The 22,262-nt window shown below is 45.4% G+C and overlaps 1 protein-coding gene across 9 annotated transcripts in view; it reads left to right on the top strand.

Moving 5' to 3' along the window:
- Positions 1-13,707, top strand: part of Pax8 (paired box 8) — a 57,871-nt gene extending 44,164 nt beyond the window's left edge. For all 9 annotated transcript variants that reach the window (XM_090336351.1, XM_090336354.1, XM_090336358.1 and 6 more), the window contains 3 exons: positions 4,061-4,162; positions 10,808-10,894; positions 12,508-13,707. In XM_090336351.1, the coding sequence (XP_090192477.1) occupies positions 4,061-4,162; positions 10,808-10,894; positions 12,508-12,584 (266 nt within the window). In that variant the 3' untranslated portion in view covers positions 12,585-13,707. The remainder of the gene's footprint in view (positions 1-4,060; positions 4,163-10,807; positions 10,895-12,507) is intronic.
- Positions 13,708-22,262: the final 8,555 nt, after the last annotated feature.

Here is a 22,262-nt window from a genome sequence, read left to right on the forward strand (position 1 = left end):
TTTGGATTTTGTTGTTTTTATACCAGTCCTAGAGCTTGAACTCAGAGATTGGATGCTTTAACTGAGCTTTTTTGCTTAAGGATAGCACTCTAGCCACAGCTTTACTTTTGGATTCTTGGCAGTTAATTAGAGCTAAGAGTCTCCTGGGCTTTCCTGACTATCTGGCCTCTCACTGCAATCCTCAGATCTGGGCCTCCCAAGTAGCTAGGGTTTCAGGCATGAGCCACTAGTGCCTAGCAGGACCAGATTTTATGAAGAAAAATATTCAGGATTTTTCTTCAGTCATTTGGTTCAGAAATTTACCCTGTTATGAGAAAATCACACAACTGATAGAAAATGATTAAAATCTCAGAATCTAAGGAAGGAAGACAATGATTTCCACTTGTGAGAGCTGTGTTGGAAAGAATATCAATGTGTGCGAAGTAATGCACCTCCTATCTGGTGAATATAATGTAACCCTTCTATTAATTACAATAAAAAACATGGAAAAAAAGAGCTGTGTTGGGACTGCAGCACATGGGGTAAGATCCCAATGGATACCATAGATTATATTGTGGCCTAAAAAGAAAATGTGTTCTGGAATTCTGCCCAGTAGGCAACATAGCTTAGGAAGCTGCAGGGTCAGGTGATGGAAAGTGACAGGATGACAACAGGAGGGAGAGGAGAGTGGCTGCCAGGGGTGGGGAAGCCCAGGAACATACTAGACCATCACTAGCAAATGACTCATATCCCATCACCCTTCTCTTAACCACAGCAGACACAGACACACAGACACTGCCTCTGAATCCTTCTCAATACAAGGAAGCTTCTACCATGGAAAGCAATGTGAACCCAAGTTGCAGGTTCTCATCTAATTCTCCTCATGTGACATGGAGAAATTAAATGATTTGTCTTCCCTAATCTTGCCTACATCTAGTCTTTCCTCTCCTCCATCCCCTAGAAGTAGAAGGGAAGAAGAAAAGAGGAAGTATCAGACCGGAGTCTGATACCATGCCATTCATCTATCCCATCCATGTGCCCTGCACTCCTGCTGCTAGAAATTTCACATTGCTCCTTCCCTCTCTGGGTCTCTAGTGACTGGCCAGGTGCTTTACTAGGATCAAGGGGACTGAGTCTAAGAGTTGAACACGTTAAGGTCCTCTCAACAAGCTCAGTTGTTACTGTGGCCTATCTTCTTTCTATTTCTCCTTCTCCCTCTAAATATATCAAAATTCTCTTTTCCACGTTTGTTTCCATCCTTCCCTGGGTTCTCCTGATGATCCTGTGTTAGGTGAACAGGAGTGAACCTGTAGAATTTCAGTGGGTTCTATCCTAGTTGCTGCAGCACCAACCATAGCTGGACACTTCAGGAGAAATCAAATTAGAAGTTGGTGTTCGGATATTTCAGAACCGTGTATCATTTAAAATAAGAACACTGACAGCTCATTCTAAAGAGGATTTATTCGTAAGAGTTCCACAGACATAATCATTTCTAAATTATATACATTGCATTCTTCAGTGTATATCTGGAGCATGAAACGCTGGGTTTGCTGATAACCCCAGAGTAATAATAATGTGTGTAAAATACCCTCATTCCCCCCACTCGCCCATTTTGCTTGTGAAGAAAGGGGCACATAGTGGATGGTCAAAGGGCACACAGAAAATTAACGACTCTGTGGTCATAGCTCCCTAGACTCTTGGAAGCTCAACAGAATTATGTATAGTTAGTATTTGGATGAAAGAAAGTTAGCCATAAAAGCAGGGGGAGGGGAGAGAAAAAGGAGGAAGAGGGAGAAGAGGAAGAGGAGGAGGAGAAGGAGGAAAGTTAGCAGAAAGTTAGGTAAAAGCTCTACTAGTTTTTGCAGGAAAAACCAGGTATTCTTATTTGTTTCTTTGGGTTCTGTTTTGTTGTTTTAATACCACTCTTGGGCCTTGAACTCGGGGATTGGATGGTACCTCTGAGCTCATTTGCTTAAGGGTAGCAAAAGGGGAAAAAGGAAGAAAAAAGGAAGGAATTGAAGACACAGGTCTTTTACTGATCCCTTAGCTGAGCTCCAAATGTTCTTCCCAAACGATATGCTTCATGTTGACTTAATGTTTGGCCTTGAGAACTAGCATTTCTGTTGTCTTATATATCCCTGAGTACTTAGGAAAATACATTGTATATACTAGAAAAATACATTGTTGGATGAAATAGCTATGCTGAGGAAACGCCAGCAAGAGAAGTAGGGGAGATGGAGCCCTTATCACATTAACAACTGTAGGGTTTCATGGGATATACCTTCCCATGGGTACCTTCAAGGCCCTGAGGTATGAAGGACAAAATTGGAAGAGGGGTGATAGATGGGAGGAAAGTGGGGTGAGAAGTACCACAGAGAATACAACTATGGTAAGTTGATGTACTGGCCTCACAGGCAACCTGTTCATCCTAGGAGAAAAATCAGCCCCAGGAAGGAGGCAAAAGGCATTCGGGTCAAGGTCATAATCTCAGAGAGTGGTCTTTAGCTCCCACTGAGGACGTATGACAGTGTCTGAAATCTAGTAGGTAGATACCAGAGATGGGCAGCCTCCCGGAATTCACATGACAGTCTCACAGTAGAACACTAACTAGCCTAAAACACCAATATTATTCAGCTTGAGAAACTATGTGGGCATCAGCAAGAACTAGGATGGCCAAACAGCACAGCCATTGTTTTATTAGTAGTATTTTGCCAATATTAGCATATGAACTCAGGGCCTTATGCTTGCTTAGTTTGCTTGTTTAGCAGGAACTCTACTACTTGAGTCATGCCACCAGCTCTGCTTTTTGATGTTAGTGACAGAATCTCAGACTTTTCTGCTTATGCTGACCTCAAGCCTCAGTCCTGCAGGTCTTGATCACTTGAGTAGCTAGGATTATAGGCATGAACCACTGGTGTCTGGTTAATGAAAAATAATTATTAATAAGTATGCTGGGACAGTTATCACTTCTTAGGCAACCCCAAATCCTTGGGTGATGCAGATTCTGGTCTGGATCTGCAGAACATAAGAGATGATGGAGGTACATGGGAGAGGATAATCAGATCAATTGGGGTCTCCTGAATGGAGATTTATGCTTTTTCTTTTTGATGGGGAAGACACATAGAGCCAAGAAGATGCAAACTAGTTTATAAAACTACCCTGATGGCTCCAAATGTAGGTTTGACTTGAAATTACAGACAAAAGGGAATCTGTGTTTTGCTGCAAAAAAAAAAGTTTAGAAATGCATTTGAGGCTTGACACCAGTGGCTCATATCTATAATCCTAGCTGCTTAAAAATCTGAGGTTTGAATATCTAGGTTCAAAGCCAGCCTACATATACACATCTAAGACGCTCTTATTTCCAGTTAACCAGCCAAAAGGTAGAACTGGAGGCATGGCTGAAGTAGCAGAGCACCAGCTGTGAGTGTAAAGTGTGAGGTCCTGAGTTCAAGAACTGGTACTAGCAAAGAAAATAAAATAAGAAAAAATGCATTTGACAGATACATAGTTCATAGTCATGTGAACACTAAATATTTCTCAGCCACATCTCCTTTTAGTCAATAGGTTTCATGTCTCTTGTATCCTTGATCAATTATATCCACCTAGAAGACCAGAATATAGTATAGGAACCACCCTCACTGGCTCAGTGGAAAATGGGATGGTGACTGAATATCACTATTTACCGCAGGACCAAAAAGGGGAAGTAATAGGCTGGAGGGCCACACATCTGTCATCTGTCCCCAGGATCTGACTCTTGATTCTTTCAGAACTGGGGCTCTCTATCTCTAAGAAAGAGATGCTTTGAGTCAAGTGGATTCTAGTTATTTTAAGTCATTGATGCCTATCATTATGAAGGACAAAAACCACTAGAGACCAGAGAACAAAAGAGGACTGCACTATTAGAGTTGAGAGCCCTGCTAGAAGAGACAGGTACCTGGGCCTAGAGGAAACAGGGGAGAAGATTTGGAGAATGGCCTTGGAGGACTTGGGAATGACTGAAGGAAGATTTGCTAAACCTCATTTAAGTGAGATGATAAGCATGGGAACCCCCTCCACTGATGACTCTGTTGTATTTTTCCAGGGCGAGAGATGGTGGGGCCCACGCTACCCGGATACCCACCCCACATCCCCACCAGTGGACAGGGCAGCTATGCCTCTTCTGCCATTGCAGGCATGGTGGCAGGTAAGGGGAGGGGTTGGCAGAGGAGAAACTCTGAAAAGGGAAGCATAGAAAGAAGGGCCTGGACAAGAGAGGAAAGAGATAGGCTGAGTCCCGTTCATAGACGCCATTCTCCAGAGCTTCCATTCAAGGGCAACAAATGATTGACCAATGAAACACTTTCTTGCAGACACCGGGAGAAAATGCCCCAGTACCACTCTGGCTCTTTAACTTCTATCAGCTCAGCCTCATTTTTCCAAGAACATCCATATCCAATTCCAAGCTTTTACCTTTTTCCACTTCTTCCACTGACTTAATGAATACTAATAGAGCATGTAGAAGAACTGGTTCAATAGGAAAGCCATACCTGAGACAGTTGATGGTATCCTAGAGATTTAACTGATGAATCTCAGTTGACCCCCTCTCAAAGATCTGAAGACATTCTCTTTTGCATCCTATCCTCTTGCAAGTCTGCATGAGAAGGGCCAGGTTCTAGGTACTCTGAGGGTACCAGAGAGTAGGAATGTCTCTCTATCCTCCTTTGGTTTTCTTTGTAATTAGCATCTAATAGTAACCGAGGATGACAAGGTCTGGACAAATGAGGACAATGATGATTTCTTCACTGAAGTCTCTTTTAGAAACCAGATTGGAAAAACCCTGGGACAGATGGAGTTGAACATTTCCACTTCATAGAGAGGTCTAGGAGTGGTCTGGAGCTCACAGAAGAGGCTCCAATCTCAGGATCTGTGTGACCCCTGTGTCAACCCGGGAACCAGTCTCTTTGGCTCTGGCCTAGAAGCTTGTACATTCACCCAGGCCTGCTTCCCCTGGCAGGGGTTAATGTTTGTCAGCCACCCACTCTGGGCACCCTGTGCAGAGGCAGGTGGGCTGGGTTCTCCTGGGCAGAAGGAAGGGAGGGGGAGAGAGGAGGGAAGGAGGCTCTGCTCCCTGGGAACCTGCTGAGCTGGCACTTGTTGCTGCCGTTACCGTGGCAATGTGCTTAATGCAGCGTTGAAAATACAGAATACTGACTCCTCTCTCCCTCCTGGCCCCGGACTGCCTCCCTCCCTCCTTCCTCTTCTGGAGCGTGAAATGAGATTGGTCAAGATAAAAAAGGAAAAGATTCGGTTATTTTTTTAAGAGTGTGGATAATGGGGCCTCTCAATCAAAATCCCAGGCTCCAGTCTCCGCCCCCCCCCTCCTCCATTCCCCTTCTAGTCCTTCCACCTTTCCTTGCTCCTGCTTAGAGGAGGAGGAAGAAATATAAAGGCAAGCCTTTTCTCTTAATTATGAATCATTCCTTGAGGGCAGGCCCAGGGCAAGGAATTCCTGGGGCCAAAAGTTGACCTGTGAGGTAGCTAAAAGGCATGGGCCTTCTCATCAAAGGCCCCCAGGTTCTTTCCAGAAATGCCTCAGCCAGAGTGGCTGCAATGAAGAAACACACACATATACAACCATCACATAGACTGTAAGAGGATTGCAAATGAGAGAGGCCTTGCCTCACATAGTAGGAAGTCTTCCAGTAAGTTTTCAGAAAATACAATTCCGTTCACCTAGCTCTTAGGAAAGCCTTTGTGCAAACGAATTCTTAGAGACTGTGTTTGTAGGAAAACTCTATGTCTCTCCCTTACCATTCTACGGGCAGCCCAGTTGACAGAATGAGGACTTCTTCAATGGAAGACAGTCAAGTCAACCAGCATTAATTGCATACCTGTAGGTACATAATAATGTTTGGAGTTAATTGTATCAATGACATTCTCCAATCAGTTATGGAAAGGAAGAAGTGATCATTTATTATTCCTGTTGCATGCCTGGCCTTTCGTACATATAACTTAAGCTCTCATTTAATTCTTATCATAAGATAGGGGACAGGTTGATGGTAACAAGATTTAAAATTAGAAAAAGGTGGGGCTTCAAAAGCAAAGTGGTATGCCCAAGATCTAACAAAGCAGCAGAAAGATTCAAGCATTGGCCCTTGAATTTCAAATCTGGGCTCTTTCTTTTCACTACACTGTCCCCCCACAACTCCTGTGTATATCAGAAATTTAAAGACACAGGCTTTGGGTAAATAGAACTAAAAAGGGTCAGAACACAGATTTCTCTTGTCTGTTCATCCTTTGTATCTTCAATCTCTGTCTCTGTCTCTCTTTCTCCCCTGCTTCTTTCTTCCCTGCCTCTTCTCCCCTCCCCTTCCCTCTCTTTCCTTTCCTTTCCCTCCCCTTCTTCTTTTCCTTCCTTCCCCTTTCTTCTCCTGTCCTCCCTTTCCCTTTCTCTTCTCCTGTCTCTGAATCTGGCTTCCCTAGCACAGTTAATAACTCATATCAATACAAGAATACAATCAACAGCTCTAGAGACGAGGATCCAGCCAGATGTCTAGCCTTCCTTCTGTCTACTCTTTTCATCTTTATTTTTTAAAAAATTGTTGGTGGTTCTGGGGTTTGACAGTACTAAGATTTGCACTTGCTAGTCAGGTATAGTTGTTTTTGCTTTCATTACTTACGGAATAAGGGCTCACTTTTTGTATGGTTGGCCTGAACCCGCTGATTAGGCTTCTTGCATTTCTGAGCTGACAGGTACATTCCACTGTCCCCACTGTAGTTAAGCTAATTCTCACTAACATTTTGCCTATGCTGGCCTCAAAGTGAAGCTCTCCTAATTTCTCAGCCTCCTGGGCATCAAGGATTGCAAGCACAAGCCCCACACCTGGCCTTCTATTCATCCTTCTATTTAAGTCCATCTTTTCCATCTACTTGTTTTTTGTCTATTCACTCACCTACCTGTTCTTCCCTCTATCTTTCTATCCACCAGTATTTCTGGCCACTTTTTCATCCATCTAGTCTTCCATCTAGTTGTTGATTTTCCATATATCTATCCCTTCTCCTATTCATCTTTCCGATCATTTGTCTTTAATCCACATTGTATATATCCTCACACCCTTATATCTGTTTGCTACTTTTTCCTTAACATATACTAGTAAGGATGGAATTCTGGTGGTACAGAAGTATATAGGATATGTTCCTCTTATGTATAACCTACTAACGAAAAGAAATGGACAATGAACAAGTCAATAACTGGATAAGTGTAATATCAGATTGTGATAAGTGCATAAAGACAATGAAACGTAATGATGTAACAAAGAACCACAGGGAGAAGAGATAACTGCTTTAGATTGGGTGATAAGGGTAGGCCTCTCTAAGAAGTTCTTCAAAGTGGGCAGCCAAGTGATAAACTGGAGCTGACCATCCCTGATCCAAAAGAACAGCAAGTGCAAAGGCCCTAAGGCAGGAAAGGACTATAAGGTAAGATTTTGGTAGAAGCAAGGTCAGCTGTTAAAATATCATTCAGGCTTCTAGGAAAATAGATTACAGACCACCAAGAGAAAGCATGGACACCAAACAGGTGATATAATATTTCTTGCAAAAAAAAAATGCTGGTGGCATGGGCTATAAAAATAGTAGTGAGGGAGGAGAAGAGAGACACTGATGAAATGTTTTGGTGGTAGATCTACCACAAAATTATCTGCTGATAAATGTGCTACACTGAGAAGAAAAAATAGGTGGCATCGTTATCACTCATAGAGTTGAAGCGTGGGAAAATCAACAGATGATGACATCAAGTATCCATGGGGGAAAATGAGAGGAAAGGAGTTACAATAAATTACAAGTCAAAATGAAGTTCTGTTAGGCCGTGTTATGATTTAAATACCTACTAAACACCCAGCTTACTATATCAGTAGGCACAGGATACTTGTGAAGTCGGCAAACGATCCTGGCTGGAGTATACATTTCCACTGTGGTACAAAGCTAATATTCATTGCCAAGGCATGAGACAAAAGAGAAATGAATGAAAATTCATAAAGTCCTTCAATGCAAGAATTCTAACATAAAAATAAACCAGCAAAGGACCCACGAAATTATGAAGCACACCAGGAGATGGTCTCCAGAATCAGAGAGGAGTGAGGCTGAGTTAGCTAAGAAATACGAGAACTAGTGATACAAAGGTGACCGTTGGGTCACATTACAGATCATGATGATTTGGTCAACATTGGTCTGAATGAAAGAAGATGGAAGATGGAGGCAGACCATGGGAGGAAGGAAGAAAAGGGTAGCTAAAGAAGAATCTGGAGTTTGGAAGGGATTTTTAAGATTATAAGAGTTGAAAGGCTTAACGAGTTAGAAAAGAATGAACTAGTGAAGCAGAAAGAGTAGATAGTTGTTAGGACGACATGGAAAGGTGAGTGGGTGGAACTGGCCTCCCATAGGCCTTAAGGACATTTCATGCTCCAGGCTGTACACAAGTTGGTAAATCTAGTGATAGGAAGATGCCAAACCTAAGATTATACTGCCTTCTAGTCCCATTCCCTACGGTAGACTTCCGTGTGGCTGATGCAGGTAGGTATGCAGTGTATGTTAAGTAAATGAGTGAGTGTATAGGTGAAAGGATGCACGAATGAGTGACAGAGTGAGAGAGCAAACACATTGTGTTTTCCATCTCTCTTCCTTGTCCTTTAAACTTGTGGTGTTCAGTGTTGGGTAAGGCCAAATAAAAGTCTATTGCTCTATAGCTAGTTCAGAACTAGCTTTCTTCCAAGGATCACTGTAACAGGAGAGGGAAGTAAATCAGTAGTAAACAGGCTGTTTCCTCTGTAGGTTTTAAGCAAGTCCCATTGTTGGAGTTGGGAGTCAGCTTCTAGTTCAAGCTCTAACTAAACATATGGCCTTGGGCAAATATCTTTCCTTCTCTGTATAGCAGTTTGTTGAATGAATGACTGAATTAGATAATTTCTTTTTTTTAAATTTTCCCTCTTTGTTCCCCCCACACACACACATACTTTCTTTTTATTTGCATACTTTGCCCTTTCTGTGCTTGGCTCAGTCTGTTCCCCTGGGGAACTTGGTGTTTGCTCACTGTGATTTGCTGTCTAGTTTTGCACTGCATAGATTCAAAGGATCTGGTAGCCTTCCTCTGCCTCAAGTCCTAACAAATGTCTATGTCTCTGTAGGAAATTAGCCCCAGCAGTGGCATGAGTTATTGTGCCTCAATTGAACTTTTAATGCTTATTTCATGAGAAAATAATAACAATCAAATATTTATTAAATGGTATTTATATCTGAAGCATGGGGCTAAGCATTTAGTATACATTATCTTAGTAATTGTCACTGCGTGAGATAGGAACAGTAATTGGTCCCATTTGACAGATATGAAACCAAGGCTCAGAGACGCTCAGTGACTTAGCCAAATTTGCCTGCTAACATAGGTTAGCTGTAGAACTAGAGAGTTTTAAACCTTTCTTCCAAACAGTCTGTGGAAGAGACAAGGAGCCTAAGAAGGTACTTAGCTCACAAATGAAGATGAGAGTTTTGTTGTTGTTGTTGGATTTTTTTTTTTTTTGCCAGTCCTGGGCCTTGAACTCAGGGTCTGAGCACTGTCCTTGGGCTTTCTCAAGGCTAGAGCTCTACCACTTGAGCCACAGCACCACATCCAGGTTTTTACTATGTATGTGGTACCGAGGAATCGAACCCGGGTCTTCGTGCATGCTAGGCAAGCACTCTACCACTAGGCCAAACTCCTGGCCGCAAAGCCTGTGTGGACACTCATTGGCTTTCAAAGGTGGCAGGAACCTGACTTTGTAAATGAAATTATTGAATAAGTGCACCAAGAATTATTTGGAATTTAAGGTCAAGTTCTGCTCTACCATTTGAGGCTATAATTTGCAGCAAACCACTCAATCAGTCTATACTCTTAATTTTCTTTTCCATAGATTGACAATATGGATAAATATGTCATAGAATAGTTATAAGACTAAATGTGCTTTGCAAACTTTAAGCTTCATACCAAGTACCAAAAGTAGCTGTAGTGATCAGCCAATCGTCGTTCTACCTTACAAATAGGACTAATGCAACTAATTACAAAACAAATAATAATGATGCACAACCCAAAATTGACTTGGTCACTGTTATATTATGAGGGAATTCTTAAGTGATTTTTTTTTTGGTAAATAAATCTTGGGAAAGACAAGAATTTACTCAGAGAAGGAGGTAATCTGGTCTATTTAGTGGTTAAAAAAAGACCTAAAAAATTCTTGTTTGGACTTCTATTTCCTTCCCTTCCTTATGCATCCACTCCCCCTTCCTTCCCCCCCCCCCCCCATGACACTTCCTTACCCCTACCTCTGCCATAGGTTCCTCTGGAAACCCTCTTCTACAGAAGGTTCCAGAAGCAGATAAAGACCCCAGAGTTGTAGCACAGCTTCTACTCTGCACTGGAAACTCTTCTACAGAAGGTTCCAGAAGCAGGTAAAGACCCCAGAGTTGTAGCACAGCTTCTATTCTCCAGTGGACCCTCCAGCTGCTGCAGAGCCAAGAATCTTAATTTATTTGTCTGGAAAATAAGAGAGCAATGACGTCTGACTCGTCGGGCTCTTTTGAGGGCTGCAGTGTATCCGAGCAGAGCGCCTGGTGCCTGGGGAAAAAGGACACGGTGCAGTTCTCACAAAGGACAATAGAGAGGCCACCTGTGTTCTTCAATCTTTGCTCTGGTTTCACCTGCCTCTTCCCTGTGGCTCATCCCGGGCTCATTCACCTCCAGCCATGGAGATGCTTCTTCCTGACCCCAGCCCTGTTTGACTGCCATCGGCCTCACAGGCCTCTATTTTTGTGTCTCCAACAGGAAGTGAGTACTCTGGCAACGCCTACAGCCACACCCCCTACTCCTCCTACAGCGAGGCCTGGCGCTTCCCCAACTCCAGCTTGCTGAGTGAGTCCCTGGGATGGGGGGCTGTTCATGGTTCCTGCTAGGCAGGGTGGAAGGGGAACAAGACCAGACAAAAATGAGTCTATAGCTGGGATGCCCTACTTAGGTGGAAAAACTGGAGAAATGATGGGTGTCTGCTGTAATAGAAAGAAGTAGCTTGTTTTTTGGGCTGGAAGAAGGGGAGGAGATCCCACAAAGCTAGAAACTTTCTGGCTTCTGTTTCCCTTTAGCTTTGCCCCTCAATGCTGGAGCTGTACCACCATAGATATAGCTCCACTTCTGGTTAGTTAATTGGAGAAGTTTCCAACTTCTTGGTCTGGGCTGACTTTGCACCATGATCCTCAGATCTCAGGCTCTTGAGTAGCTAGGATTGCAGGCATGAGCTACCAGCTCATGCTAAATCTTTTGTGTGCTTGTAAGACTTAGGGTTCAAGCCTTCAAAGACAGGAGAAATGGAGGGCAAGGATGGACTCAAGAAAAGCCTAAGTAAGACAGGCCCTGAGGCTTATAACCCACAGCAGCAAAGACTGGCTCACGGGCCTCTGCAGGCATGCCAGCTGCTCTCTTTTGTGGGGGCTGATTTCAAGATGCCATCTGTGCTCCCCATTAACCATCTAAGTAGATAATAAATCATGATTCAGCAGCAAAACTCTTACCCAGCCATTCTCGTTCCACCCAGTTTTCCATATTTGTCTGGAGAAAACAGCATTTAGGGCAGAGGTCCAGAAAGTTGAGTGTCATTGTCAATGAACTTTGAAGCTATTCTTCACCTTCTTTTATCCTGACGTCCTTAGTCTGGATAGAGAAAAATGTTCAGGAAAGCAAGCCCACAAATGGGGGACTTGAGGGATTTCCCTAGTGTACCTCCTGAAGTGGTGGCCTTGGGAGTGTCAGGACAGACCTGAGCCAGAGAGAACAGTGGCCCACAGGCACAATCGCAAGCTAGCTGAACTGTACGTTCTCTGAGACCTTCCTTCTCCACTTGTTATGTCCTGGTATCCCAGACTAGAAGAGTGGACAGTATGAACTCTGTTTGCCAAATGCCTGCAACAACAAGCCACCTATTCGTTCACTTTAGATGGAGAGCATGTGAGCAGTGGGGGCGCGGAGGGGAGGGGCTCTGGATACCTTCCTGCTGAGCTCCTCCAGGCTGCCTACCCCGCAGGGGCACAGAGCCTGTTGTGAAGCACTTATGCCCAGACTGATGATGGAATCCCCAGTCTATAACCTGTCACTGTTTGGGCAAGGCTGGAGAAAAGCCCAGTGGCCTCCAGTATATTTGGTTGTTGGGGGTCCCATATATAACTGTTCTTTTTTACCCTCTTCCAATAGCCAGGATATTGAAGGCCAAAGAAGCTGGGGTTGGGTGGGTGGGGGGGGGTAGGGGAGAGACAGAGAGCAAAGAAGCCACCATTCTCTTTCTGGCCAGAAATTCAAAGGTGAGGCTAGAGAAGAGAGCAATAAGGCTGGAGAGGAGTTAATCTTTGATGATTAGGTAGGCAATGTGTAAATGATTAACACATGCTGTCCTATAGGTCAGCAGGTGTAGGGAAGGCTGTGAGGCAATTTCCTCCTCTGACCAGCAATGTCGTTATTTTTTTTTTAAACATGTCCAGGTTCTCCATATTATTACAGTTCCACATCAAGGCCAAGCGCACCACCCACCACTGCCACGGCCTTTGACCATCTGTAGTTGTCATGGGGACAGTGGGAGTGACGGGGAAGCAGGAGGACCCAGCTCGAGACAAGCCCCCGAGAATCATACAAAGGAATCTTTATTTATTACATGAAAAAAATAACCACAATTCCAGCATTGCGACTCACTCCCTGTGTGGTTAATTTAATGAACCATGAAGGACAGGATGACCTTGGAGAAGGCTGAACTGTCCTCTGAGACTTCTTGATGATGGGCAGAAGTCCCAGAGAGAGAGAGAATCAGCTTATTTCAAAAAGAGACCAAATTGGTGGAGAAACATGCTCAGGCTGGTCCCCACCACAAAAAAAAAGGAAGAGAAAAGAAGAAGGGCATGAAGAGCTTGAGGGGGTTGAAAATGGGCTAACCAGTACACAGCGACTCGTGTGTGTTATCTGTTATCAGCACAACTCCAGCACTCGTGACAGTAGTAAGCGAATCTTTTGTCTCACAAGTCATACCCCGAGCCAAGGCTCTCCAGCAATTACTAAGAAAGCCACCCCCTTCTGCTACCTTCTTCTGCTCAGTTTGCTTGGGTCTGCCGACACCTCCCTCGTGGACACGAGGGAAGGCTGGCCAAATCCACCTCGAACTCCACCCAGCTGCCAGCTGACCTGCCCTTTGCTCGCTGCTGTGAACTTACAAGCACTACCCAGCCTCTCTTCCAATAGATTGCTTTGGTGGTTGATGTCAACCGGATCTGCCAAAAGTAACTGGAGCCAGAAATTCCAAAGATCCATGGCCTTTGGGAGATACAGTGCAGTTCCACCAAGGGCAGACCAAGGCAGAATGGTGGGGACTTACTTCTTCCCAATGTCTGCCAAACCAAACGTGTTGTCTGCAGCTCCTGCCCACACAGCCACTGAAGAGACCTTGAGGCCACCGTCTGGAGCTAATAACGAGGACCCCTCTTTAAGCCCCTGCAGTTTGTTCCCCCCACACCCCGACTGTAAATACTGTAAATGAAGCTCTGTTTAGGTCAAGCTTCCCTCTTTCCATTCCCCATATTTTGGCCTCCAAGTGAATCATCTTCCTCCTGTGTTGGGCTTTTCTCCTTGATGCTTTTTTCTTTTCTAAAGACAACCCACCATTGCCAAATGACTCAATAAACCATTACTCTTTATCTCAGGCTTTGAGGTTGACTGGAAAGGAAGTACCCTAGGGTTGAGGCTTCCTCTGAGCTGAAAGCTGTGGCCAACTATCTCACTTGGGAGCTTTGGGTGAGAAAGAACCTTCTGCTATCCCCAGGTCCTGACCTAGCATTCTTCCTCTGTCCTTACTAGATGTCCACTACGGTGTAGATCAGTTATTTTGAGCTTTGAGTTTTTGCATTCTTTAAATGTGAGCATGAACCAAGCATGTGACATTGTCCCATCGTGTACTACCACCCATCAGAAATTTCTGTTGGTATTAAAACAGGATTGAGAGAATCAGTGGCCTTGGTTAGGGAAGTATACAGGAGTAGCTACAAACTGGGACATCTCTTATGGGGCTTCATGGTATTGGAGGGTGGTAGGGAGAAGATGAGGCTCTCTGGCATGCCCTCCTGGGGGATGGGGACGGGAGGTGTGTGTCGTGTTAGTTAAGTTGGAGTCAGCAACACTATACATAGTAGGAAATTGGGCCTTAGGAAGGAATGAGTTGGTGTGCCTAAGATGGGAAGGGTTGGGTTGAACTTGAATTTCATCTTCTTACTCTAGCACTTTCAACTAATGATACCTGGACCTCATCTTGGTGCAAGAGGATTCTAAACCCAGGGGAGAGTGTAAATTGCCATTGAGGCAGTAAAATGGCACAGGGAATGGAACTGCTGGGGAGAATAGGGGATTTGAATAACTGCCTCCAGGAAACTTGGGAATAAACAAGAAGGATTCCCTAAGAATTGCCTACTACAGGTTGCCCACTGGGGACTGTGTAGTATTTTCATGGATCTTCACGGATGTGGCATCCAACTGTAATGAGAGCTGGGACCCTGCAAGGCAGATGCTCAGGTTAACATGGATACCTAGGCAGATAATTGATGGAAGAAAGGTTCTTTATCCCACCAAGGGACTCCTAAGGTGGGGGAGACAGAAGTGTAGAGATGAGGCTGCTATCTTCTTAGGTCTCCCAAAGGAAAGACCAGAGAAGCTCATAGGGCTGGGATGGCTTGACAATAGTTGTAGCACAAAGGGAACCCTCCTGTGAAGAAAAGTTCCTGTTTGTTCACAAGGGTTTGAAACAAGGCCCATTCTCTAGCAACAGTGCTTCTCCTCTGGCTATGAGCTTGGCAGCAGGACACCAAAACCAGTTTTATTTGAGCTTCCTTATGACCTTGCACCCAAGTTCCTAAGTACCCTAAGACAACCTCCTGCCCAAGACTCCTTTTAAGATGTGTAGGGTCTCCAGAAATCTGTACATCAGTTCTTTGCGTCCACATACGAAAAACTCTCTACAAATACTGTGGGGGCCAGGAATTTGGCCTAGTGGTAGAGTGCTTGCCTAGCATGCAAAAACAAAACAAAAACAGGTTTAATTCCTTGTTACCACATACATGGAAAAAGCTGGAGGTGGTGTTGTGGCTCAAGTGATAGAGCTCTAGCCTTGAGAAAGTCCAAGGACAGTGCTCAAGCCCTGAGTTCAAGCCCTAGGACTAGCAAAAAAAGAGACAAAGGAAGAGAGGAAGGGAGGGAGGGAGGGAGAGAGAGAAGGAGGGAGGGAAAAATACTGTGTGCCCCTGGCAGACCCCCTCTCCAAATGACTTGAATGAGCTTTTAGTGAGGTGACCTTGGCACAAAATCCACCTTCCTTTCTCTGAGATAACCTGGGCATCTCAGGGCACTCACCTTAGAGCAGATGTTGGGTGACTGTGTGGTGTAACCACGGGGATTTGGTTTTCACTAGACCCTATATGGATAAGTCATCCAAGTATCCAAAATGGAATTGTGGATCATTTGAGGTTCAGAAAACATAGGCATTTATCATCAATGTGTTGGGGGAGAGAGATGATTTTAGGTACCTCAGCACCACTGGGTGTGGTGTTGAGAGTTAGGTGGCTGGTGAAAGGGCCACAAAAGAGAAGGATTTGAGGACAAGGCTAGGGACACTTAGGAAATGCTAGGGACAGAGCTGGGAGTCATTCCACCCTGGGGGAGAGAGGGAAGCATCTGTGGATAGCTGGAGTTGAAGGGGACTGGTTTACCATGCAGGAAGTCAGTTTCTGAGGGTTGGTGGGAGTGGTATTTGTTAAAAGGGAAGTGGGAATGAGCCATGGGTTTGAAATATCCCCAAGATACCAAGGGCTCTCTGTACAGACACCCCCACTGCAACTGCTCCTACACTAATCTCTGTCACTGCCCTATGTGAAAAGACATGGGCTTTCTAGGCAGCTCTTTCTGATGTATCTCACGCCCGTCCGTCCTTCCAGTCCTGCCAGCTTCCCAGCACTGACCAAGCAAACCCAGAACCCTAGATCAAGTCTCCGGGATTCCATTTGACAGAGGGGCTGCGGCATGGTTCTGGGTAAAAGGACTCTTGCCTCCCACAAAAATTGCTTCCCCAGGTCTCTTATTTGCCCTTCCTTTTTTCCCATCTTATTTCCTTAGTCCACTCTCTCTTTTTGCTGAGTTCCTCCATGTGATCCAGCAATTGGGCTTTTGTGTCTCCAGGCTTGTGAATGTGTGAGGGAGAAAGTGAATGAGCCTGGAGGTCCTTCTTGAGCTGGGGTGGGTGGGGGGGTGCCTGGAAGCTTTCTCTCCCTTCTCAAGTCCTCTTCTCTTTGGGCTTCTTGCTCTTCTCACTGCTTGGCTCTCTTCTTTGGCTCTTGGGTGACTCTGGGACACAGACTCTGGAGATGATGAGTCCATTCTGTTCACACACTCTGACACACCCCTCACTACCATCAGCCTCACTCAGCCTCTTCCCATCCTCAAACAGAACCAGAATCTTCTTCCTGCAAGAAGCTGGAGGAAGGCAGGTCGGGTGGGGCTTTTTTCTCTCCTGGCAGTGTTCTCCTCAGGGACCCCTTTTCCCCTCCTCTTGAGAAGCAGAACAGACCAAGACCCAGCTGTGGAGGGCTGCGTGTGGTTTGGGGCAGGAGCCTCCGAGCCTGTGGGAGGAAGCCCGGTGGGGGCGGGGAGGAGGACCTGCTCCTCTGCATCTGTGCCCTGTGGCAGCCAGCCAGGCTGGGGGGCGAAGCTCTGCCTCCGGCTCTCCCAGGGAAATGTGATTTCCCTTGAGTGAAGCGGACTGTGCAGTGTGGAAATTGGCTCTTTTCTGAGCGAGCAGTCGCCGTGGCTTCGGAGTTGGGGCGGGCTGGGGCCTGCAGGAGGCCCCTGGAGTGAGCCGGGAGCAGCCATGTGCTGAGAACTCATTAGGGATAAATCAAACTAGTAACAGCATGAAGCCAGCACCCCTCCTTTCCCACCCCCTCCAAGGCCTCCCACTCCCTCTCTTCCTCTACAGTGGTCCTCTCCCATCCAACTCCCTCCTGCTTCTTCCCAGCCAGGATGCTCCCCCACCCCCCAGCTAAGACACCATACCCTGAAGTTCCAAGAGCCTGAGCCCAAGTCCACACCTACACAGGCGTCCATGTCTGCGTGCTCTTGTCCATACATACTTTTACCCAAACTCCAGGAGCTGACATGAAAAGAAAAATATATTCATTTAACAATATAGCCCTTTGGTTTGTTTTATGTTTGTTTTTCAGTGGTATAGGGGTTGATAGTGAGTCCAATCCAGGTCTTGCAGGTGCATAGAGAGGGACACCCCCCCTGCCCCAGCCCTTTGCAAGTACCCAGCTAGGTTCTGTATGATCTCCAACCCACCTCTTCATCCTTGCACAATCTTTTCCTGGATTTGGGAGTCTCTCACTGTAGAGACTCCTAGGTGTAGAATATCGGCTTCCCAATGTAGGAAATCCTGGGGAGTAGAGAACAACCAGAAGACTTCCTGCATCTGGAGAGAAATTGTCCATAAAATGGAAGGAGAAAGAATGATGTGAGGGAGGCCAAAAGAGAGGGCCAAGGACTGGACCACTAATACAGGGCTGCCCTATCACTGTCGTTAGAATCTGTTAGCTAGCAGTGTTGAGTCCTGCACCCCAACTGTAAGTGGCCAATGGATAGTGCTAGAGGAACCCAGGCCTGGAGTAGAGAGCTGGAGCTTCTGATCCACCCCACTGGTGATCTGAAGAGCGTCTATCTGGCTCCTTCAGCTATGGCTTATCCCCGATAGATGCTCTGCTTTCACCTCTGATGCCATGGTTACAGGGCCAGTGAAAACCTGGAGAGGTCTCATCTGACAGGATTAAGAGTTCTTAGTTATGAAATTTCTTCTCAAATTTCCAGGTGAAGTCATGCAAAATCTCATATTTGGAATCTGGTCTATCTTTGTTTTGTGGATGGGGTAGCTTTTGCCTCCTACCTACCCATACAAGCACAGGTTCTGGCTCAATATGTGAATGACAGCCAGGCTCTTAAGGAATTCAGGATGGGGCAGAAATGAAGGAGGAAAGAAGAAGGGATAGAGACAGGGATATGAAGATTCTGCTTCATCTTCACATTAACTAAGTGGTCCATTCATTCTTCCACGAATCAACCTACTATGGGCCATTCTTTTTGGTAGGCACCTAGAAGAAAATAAGGTAAATCCAATAGGAAGCTTCCTCCTGCAGACTCCATCTTAAAAAAAAAAAACAAAGCACCTCCGAGCTCAGATATGAGATGTATACAAAGCCATAGAATGGGGGAGGTGGTAAAGATCATAAGAGAGATATAAAATACAAAATATATTTGCAAAATCCCTTATGAGCCTGTTAGGTTTTTCTCTGGCCTTGCTGTCTTCTTCTACAAACACCTGCCACAAACTTCACTAATAAGCTCTATATTTCAAGCCCAACAGCCTGGCCTGTCTCTCTCTTAAGGGGTTACTCCCTAACTCATCTGTGTCTATGCCCATTCCATTCAGTCTCTAGACTTTCCCCTGCCTAACTTGTTGAATAGGAAAATCTGGCACCTGGAGGGCTGTGCTTCTCAGCCTGCCTCTTCCTTCCTCTGCCCTGGTAGGGGAGAAGGGGATTAAGTGGTCAAAAGTTGATCCTCCCTACACATCTTGCTGGTTTGTTCCTGTTCTTACCTTGACGCTAGGTACGCAGGGTGGGGCAAGCTGGGATCCTGACTAAGATCTGCTGAACTAAAGGAAGAGAGAGAGAAGGAGACTCAGGAGAGTAGGAAATGACAGGCACAGAAAAGGGGGTGGGCAACTGGAGCTGGTAACATGACATCATCTGGCTGTGAGTTCAAGGACTCCGGTGACAGTAAGATAGACCTTGGAAACCAGTCTTCCTTTCATGACCCTCCTCTTTCCCCTGCTGTGTCTTTCCTCAGGGCCCTACTTGAAGCCGGGAGGGAAGGGTATTTGCGAGCTGAAACACAAAAGCTGTGGGTGGGTTTCCCTTCCCAAATGCCCTGGGGAAGGAGTGAGGCAGAGGCAGAGAGAGGGGAGCAAATCTTTTCCCAGCAGCTACTCAGAGATGGTGTGTGTGTGTGTGTGTGTGTGTGTGTGTGTGTGTGTCTAGGGGGTGGGGAGAGAGACCCAGACTCAGACCAAGGCTCAGGACCTATTTGAGCATGTCGCCTGCTAAGGAGGAGCCGAGGCGGGGGAGGGGAGGGTGGGGAGGTGAATAAATAATAGGAAATAAAACTTCATGAAGCAGAAAATAAAAGGCAGATTATACAGATGTGGCAATTTGAAGGATCATTGCTTCTGTCCTCTTTTTAACTGCTGCATCTGGAGTTTTGAAGCGGCTTATCCTCTCCCTCCCTCTGGCTGGAGGCCCCCATGGGGCCAAAGCATGCAAGGGGACAGCATCTTGAACACCTCTGTCCATGGCATTTCCTAGTATCTTGTGCAGCTGCCCAACTCTGGGCAAATTCATAAAGCTGGGGTGGTGGTTAGAAAGGGTGGCAGGGGTATCTGAGACGATGCTTCTAGCCAGGTGTGGATGTGACTATGGCTGTGACAGGGTTGTGGGCAGGCCAGGGACAATAGGATGAGCATGCATAGTCAGAAATTGGGAATCATGTGAGGAAGGAATTCCTGGCAAGAGAGCTTTGAAGGACTGTCAGCTGGAGAGGGCCTCGGTGGCTTTTTTCTTTCTTCATCAAAATTCATTTGTTAAGCCTCAGTTTGACACTGTGCCAGGTGCCATATAAACAGACATGGTCCTTGCCCTTAAGGAATTTCCAACTTAAGACACACACACACACACACACACACACACATTTACTGGCATTTTGTTTATCTTATTTTAAATATTAATATATTCCCAGCTTGTTCCAAGGAGGATTTGTGACAGCTCATAGGAAATGCATGCAATACATTAATAAGATACAAATTAAAAAAAAGAAAAGAAAGCACCAAGACAACAGAATAGTCTCTATGGTAGGTAGGAAAAGCCCTAAGAGATGGCAAGGTAAGTCTGGAAACTGGCCTCAAATCCCACGGTGATCCCGTGAAAAGGTGACTATATCATATACTTGGCTCTTACTCAAAGGAAAGCAGCACTTTTCCTAGGAAAATCAGTCTTTTTTTATCATTAGTTGTATGAAAGGGCTTCCTCGTGTCAGTTTATGAGTATAATGCATCTTGATGTCACCTATCATCATTCTCCTCCATCTCTCCTAACCCCACCCATTCCTTCAGTTCTCCTTTTACATATATACATTGAATATTATGACCGCATTATCCCACCTGTCCTCTCTTTGTCTGCATCCCCCGCCCCCCCCACACCTCATTACCAGCTTCCTGGTATTCATTCTGTTAGACTGTAAGTTAATTCTTCAAAGGAGTTACAGCACTGCAATTATTCACCTGATCCTGATCAAGGAGACTCAAGTGTGGATAATCCCAAAGAACCTCGACAGCCAGCTCAGGCCCAGTACTCCCAGCACCCAGCAGGCAGAGTTAGGAGGCGGTCACTTCCAGGCTCTGTCCAGCAAGAACACTGAGCTCTACACCCTTCTGCCCTCCTTTCAGCGTTATCTATGAGTGGAGAGGCGGGGGGAGGGGGGCTGGGAGGTGAGGGTACTGTTAGCTAGGGATAGAAAAATGGCAGATGGAACCTGTAGCAGACAAGAGATGGCCTATGGGCATTTCCCTTAATGGCTTGCATTCCCAGTCATCCAATGGAAAAAGGTAGGATGGTGGAGTCAAAAGCCATCAGAAAATCAGTACCCAGCCCAGAAAAGGAGATGTGGAGGAGCTCCCATACTGAAACGATTGCCCTCTAAAAAGACTGTGATGGACCCCTCCGCTCTAGGACGTCTTCCCTAGTTTATTTCCCTTTCGCTAACCTTCTGTTTTATTATACTTCATGACTCCTCTACCTCTTAATTCTTTACCTGAAGTAGGAATGGATCTTCTAGACAGTATCAGGTCTTTTATTCCAGTGGGGTTTGGACTGCAAACTTAGCACACGATCAGAGGTTCTGTGCTTGAGTTATACATGACCAGAGTCTCAGAGGCAAAACTAATGCCAACCTTAGTTCAACCCAAAGTGAGTTGATATGAGCAGGAGAGCGGCTGAGAGACAAGCAAAAGACTGTTCTGCAAATCCTGAATGAGGAAGAAGTCTTTTCTCTGTCCACTGACTTCTCCCAATCCAGTGTCTTATCACAGATAGGGACAGGGGGATCAGAAAGGAGAAATTTCCAACCTTGCACGGAAAGTGAACTAGAAACCCGTGGGTTGAATGTCCTTAGGGACCTAGTGAATTATCTTTCAAAGTAATGGAGAAAGCATCACAGATTTATTCAGAAAAATAGACAAGAGGGGATAAGTCTGGGAGACAACATTCAGCTCAGTCTTACAGGTAACAGGTAATACTTGCCCAGAGTCTTACAGTTCCAGAGAGATTTACAGAAGCACCACGTCTTACAGTCAGAACTACAAGTCTGAGATTCAAATTGGGGCTGACTGTTTCCTTTTTGAATAATGCTTCCTGAAGCTATCCTGAAAGGCCCTCAGTGAACCCAGCCAAGAAAAGACCTCAGAGGCTGTACCTGGAATGAATTTAGGGGTTAGGAGGAGAAAGAAAGGTAAGTAAAGGCAGAAAAGGAATATGGAAAAAAAAGGAGTGCTAGAGGTTTGGAGGTGGGGGTGGTAGTCTTGAGATGTCATTCTTTGGTCTATTCTTTTGGCTCTGCCCTTGGAAAGTTTTGTTCTCTTGGGCATAGAGAGAAATACACACATACACACACACCACACACACACGAGGCAGGGAGGGGAAGGAGGTGAGGAGGAAAGGAGAGACTTGTGGAGGCAAAAAAATCACTGGAGGAGGTCACTCAAGGTAGACCTCACAGAGGAGCGACATCGGGATATTAGTTGGTTTTAATCCATTTTTCCATTCCTCCTAATCTGTCATGATAAAATTCCCAGTTCTCACGATGGTGAAAGTTCCTTGTTCTCTGGGTGGTATTGGTCATACTCCTGTTATCTTCTGAGGTGTTCATGAAATTGGCTCAGAAATAGGCATATGGCCCAAAGCACGAAACTCAAGGAATCTTTGGGTTGAAACTGAAATTACCAGAAACATATCTGTCCTCTAGATTTGCACCAAGAAATATCTTGGGAGTTACTGGGGCCATCTGGGTATCATGAAGAGAGTTCCTGAGTCTAGTTTTGGAATATAATCCC

This window comes from Megascapheus bottae, chromosome 7 (genome assembly GCF_031878675.1).
Source record: "Megascapheus bottae isolate mThoBot1 chromosome 7, mThoBot2.hap1, whole genome shotgun sequence".
Lineage (NCBI taxonomy): Eukaryota > Metazoa > Chordata > Mammalia > Rodentia > Geomyidae > Megascapheus > Megascapheus bottae.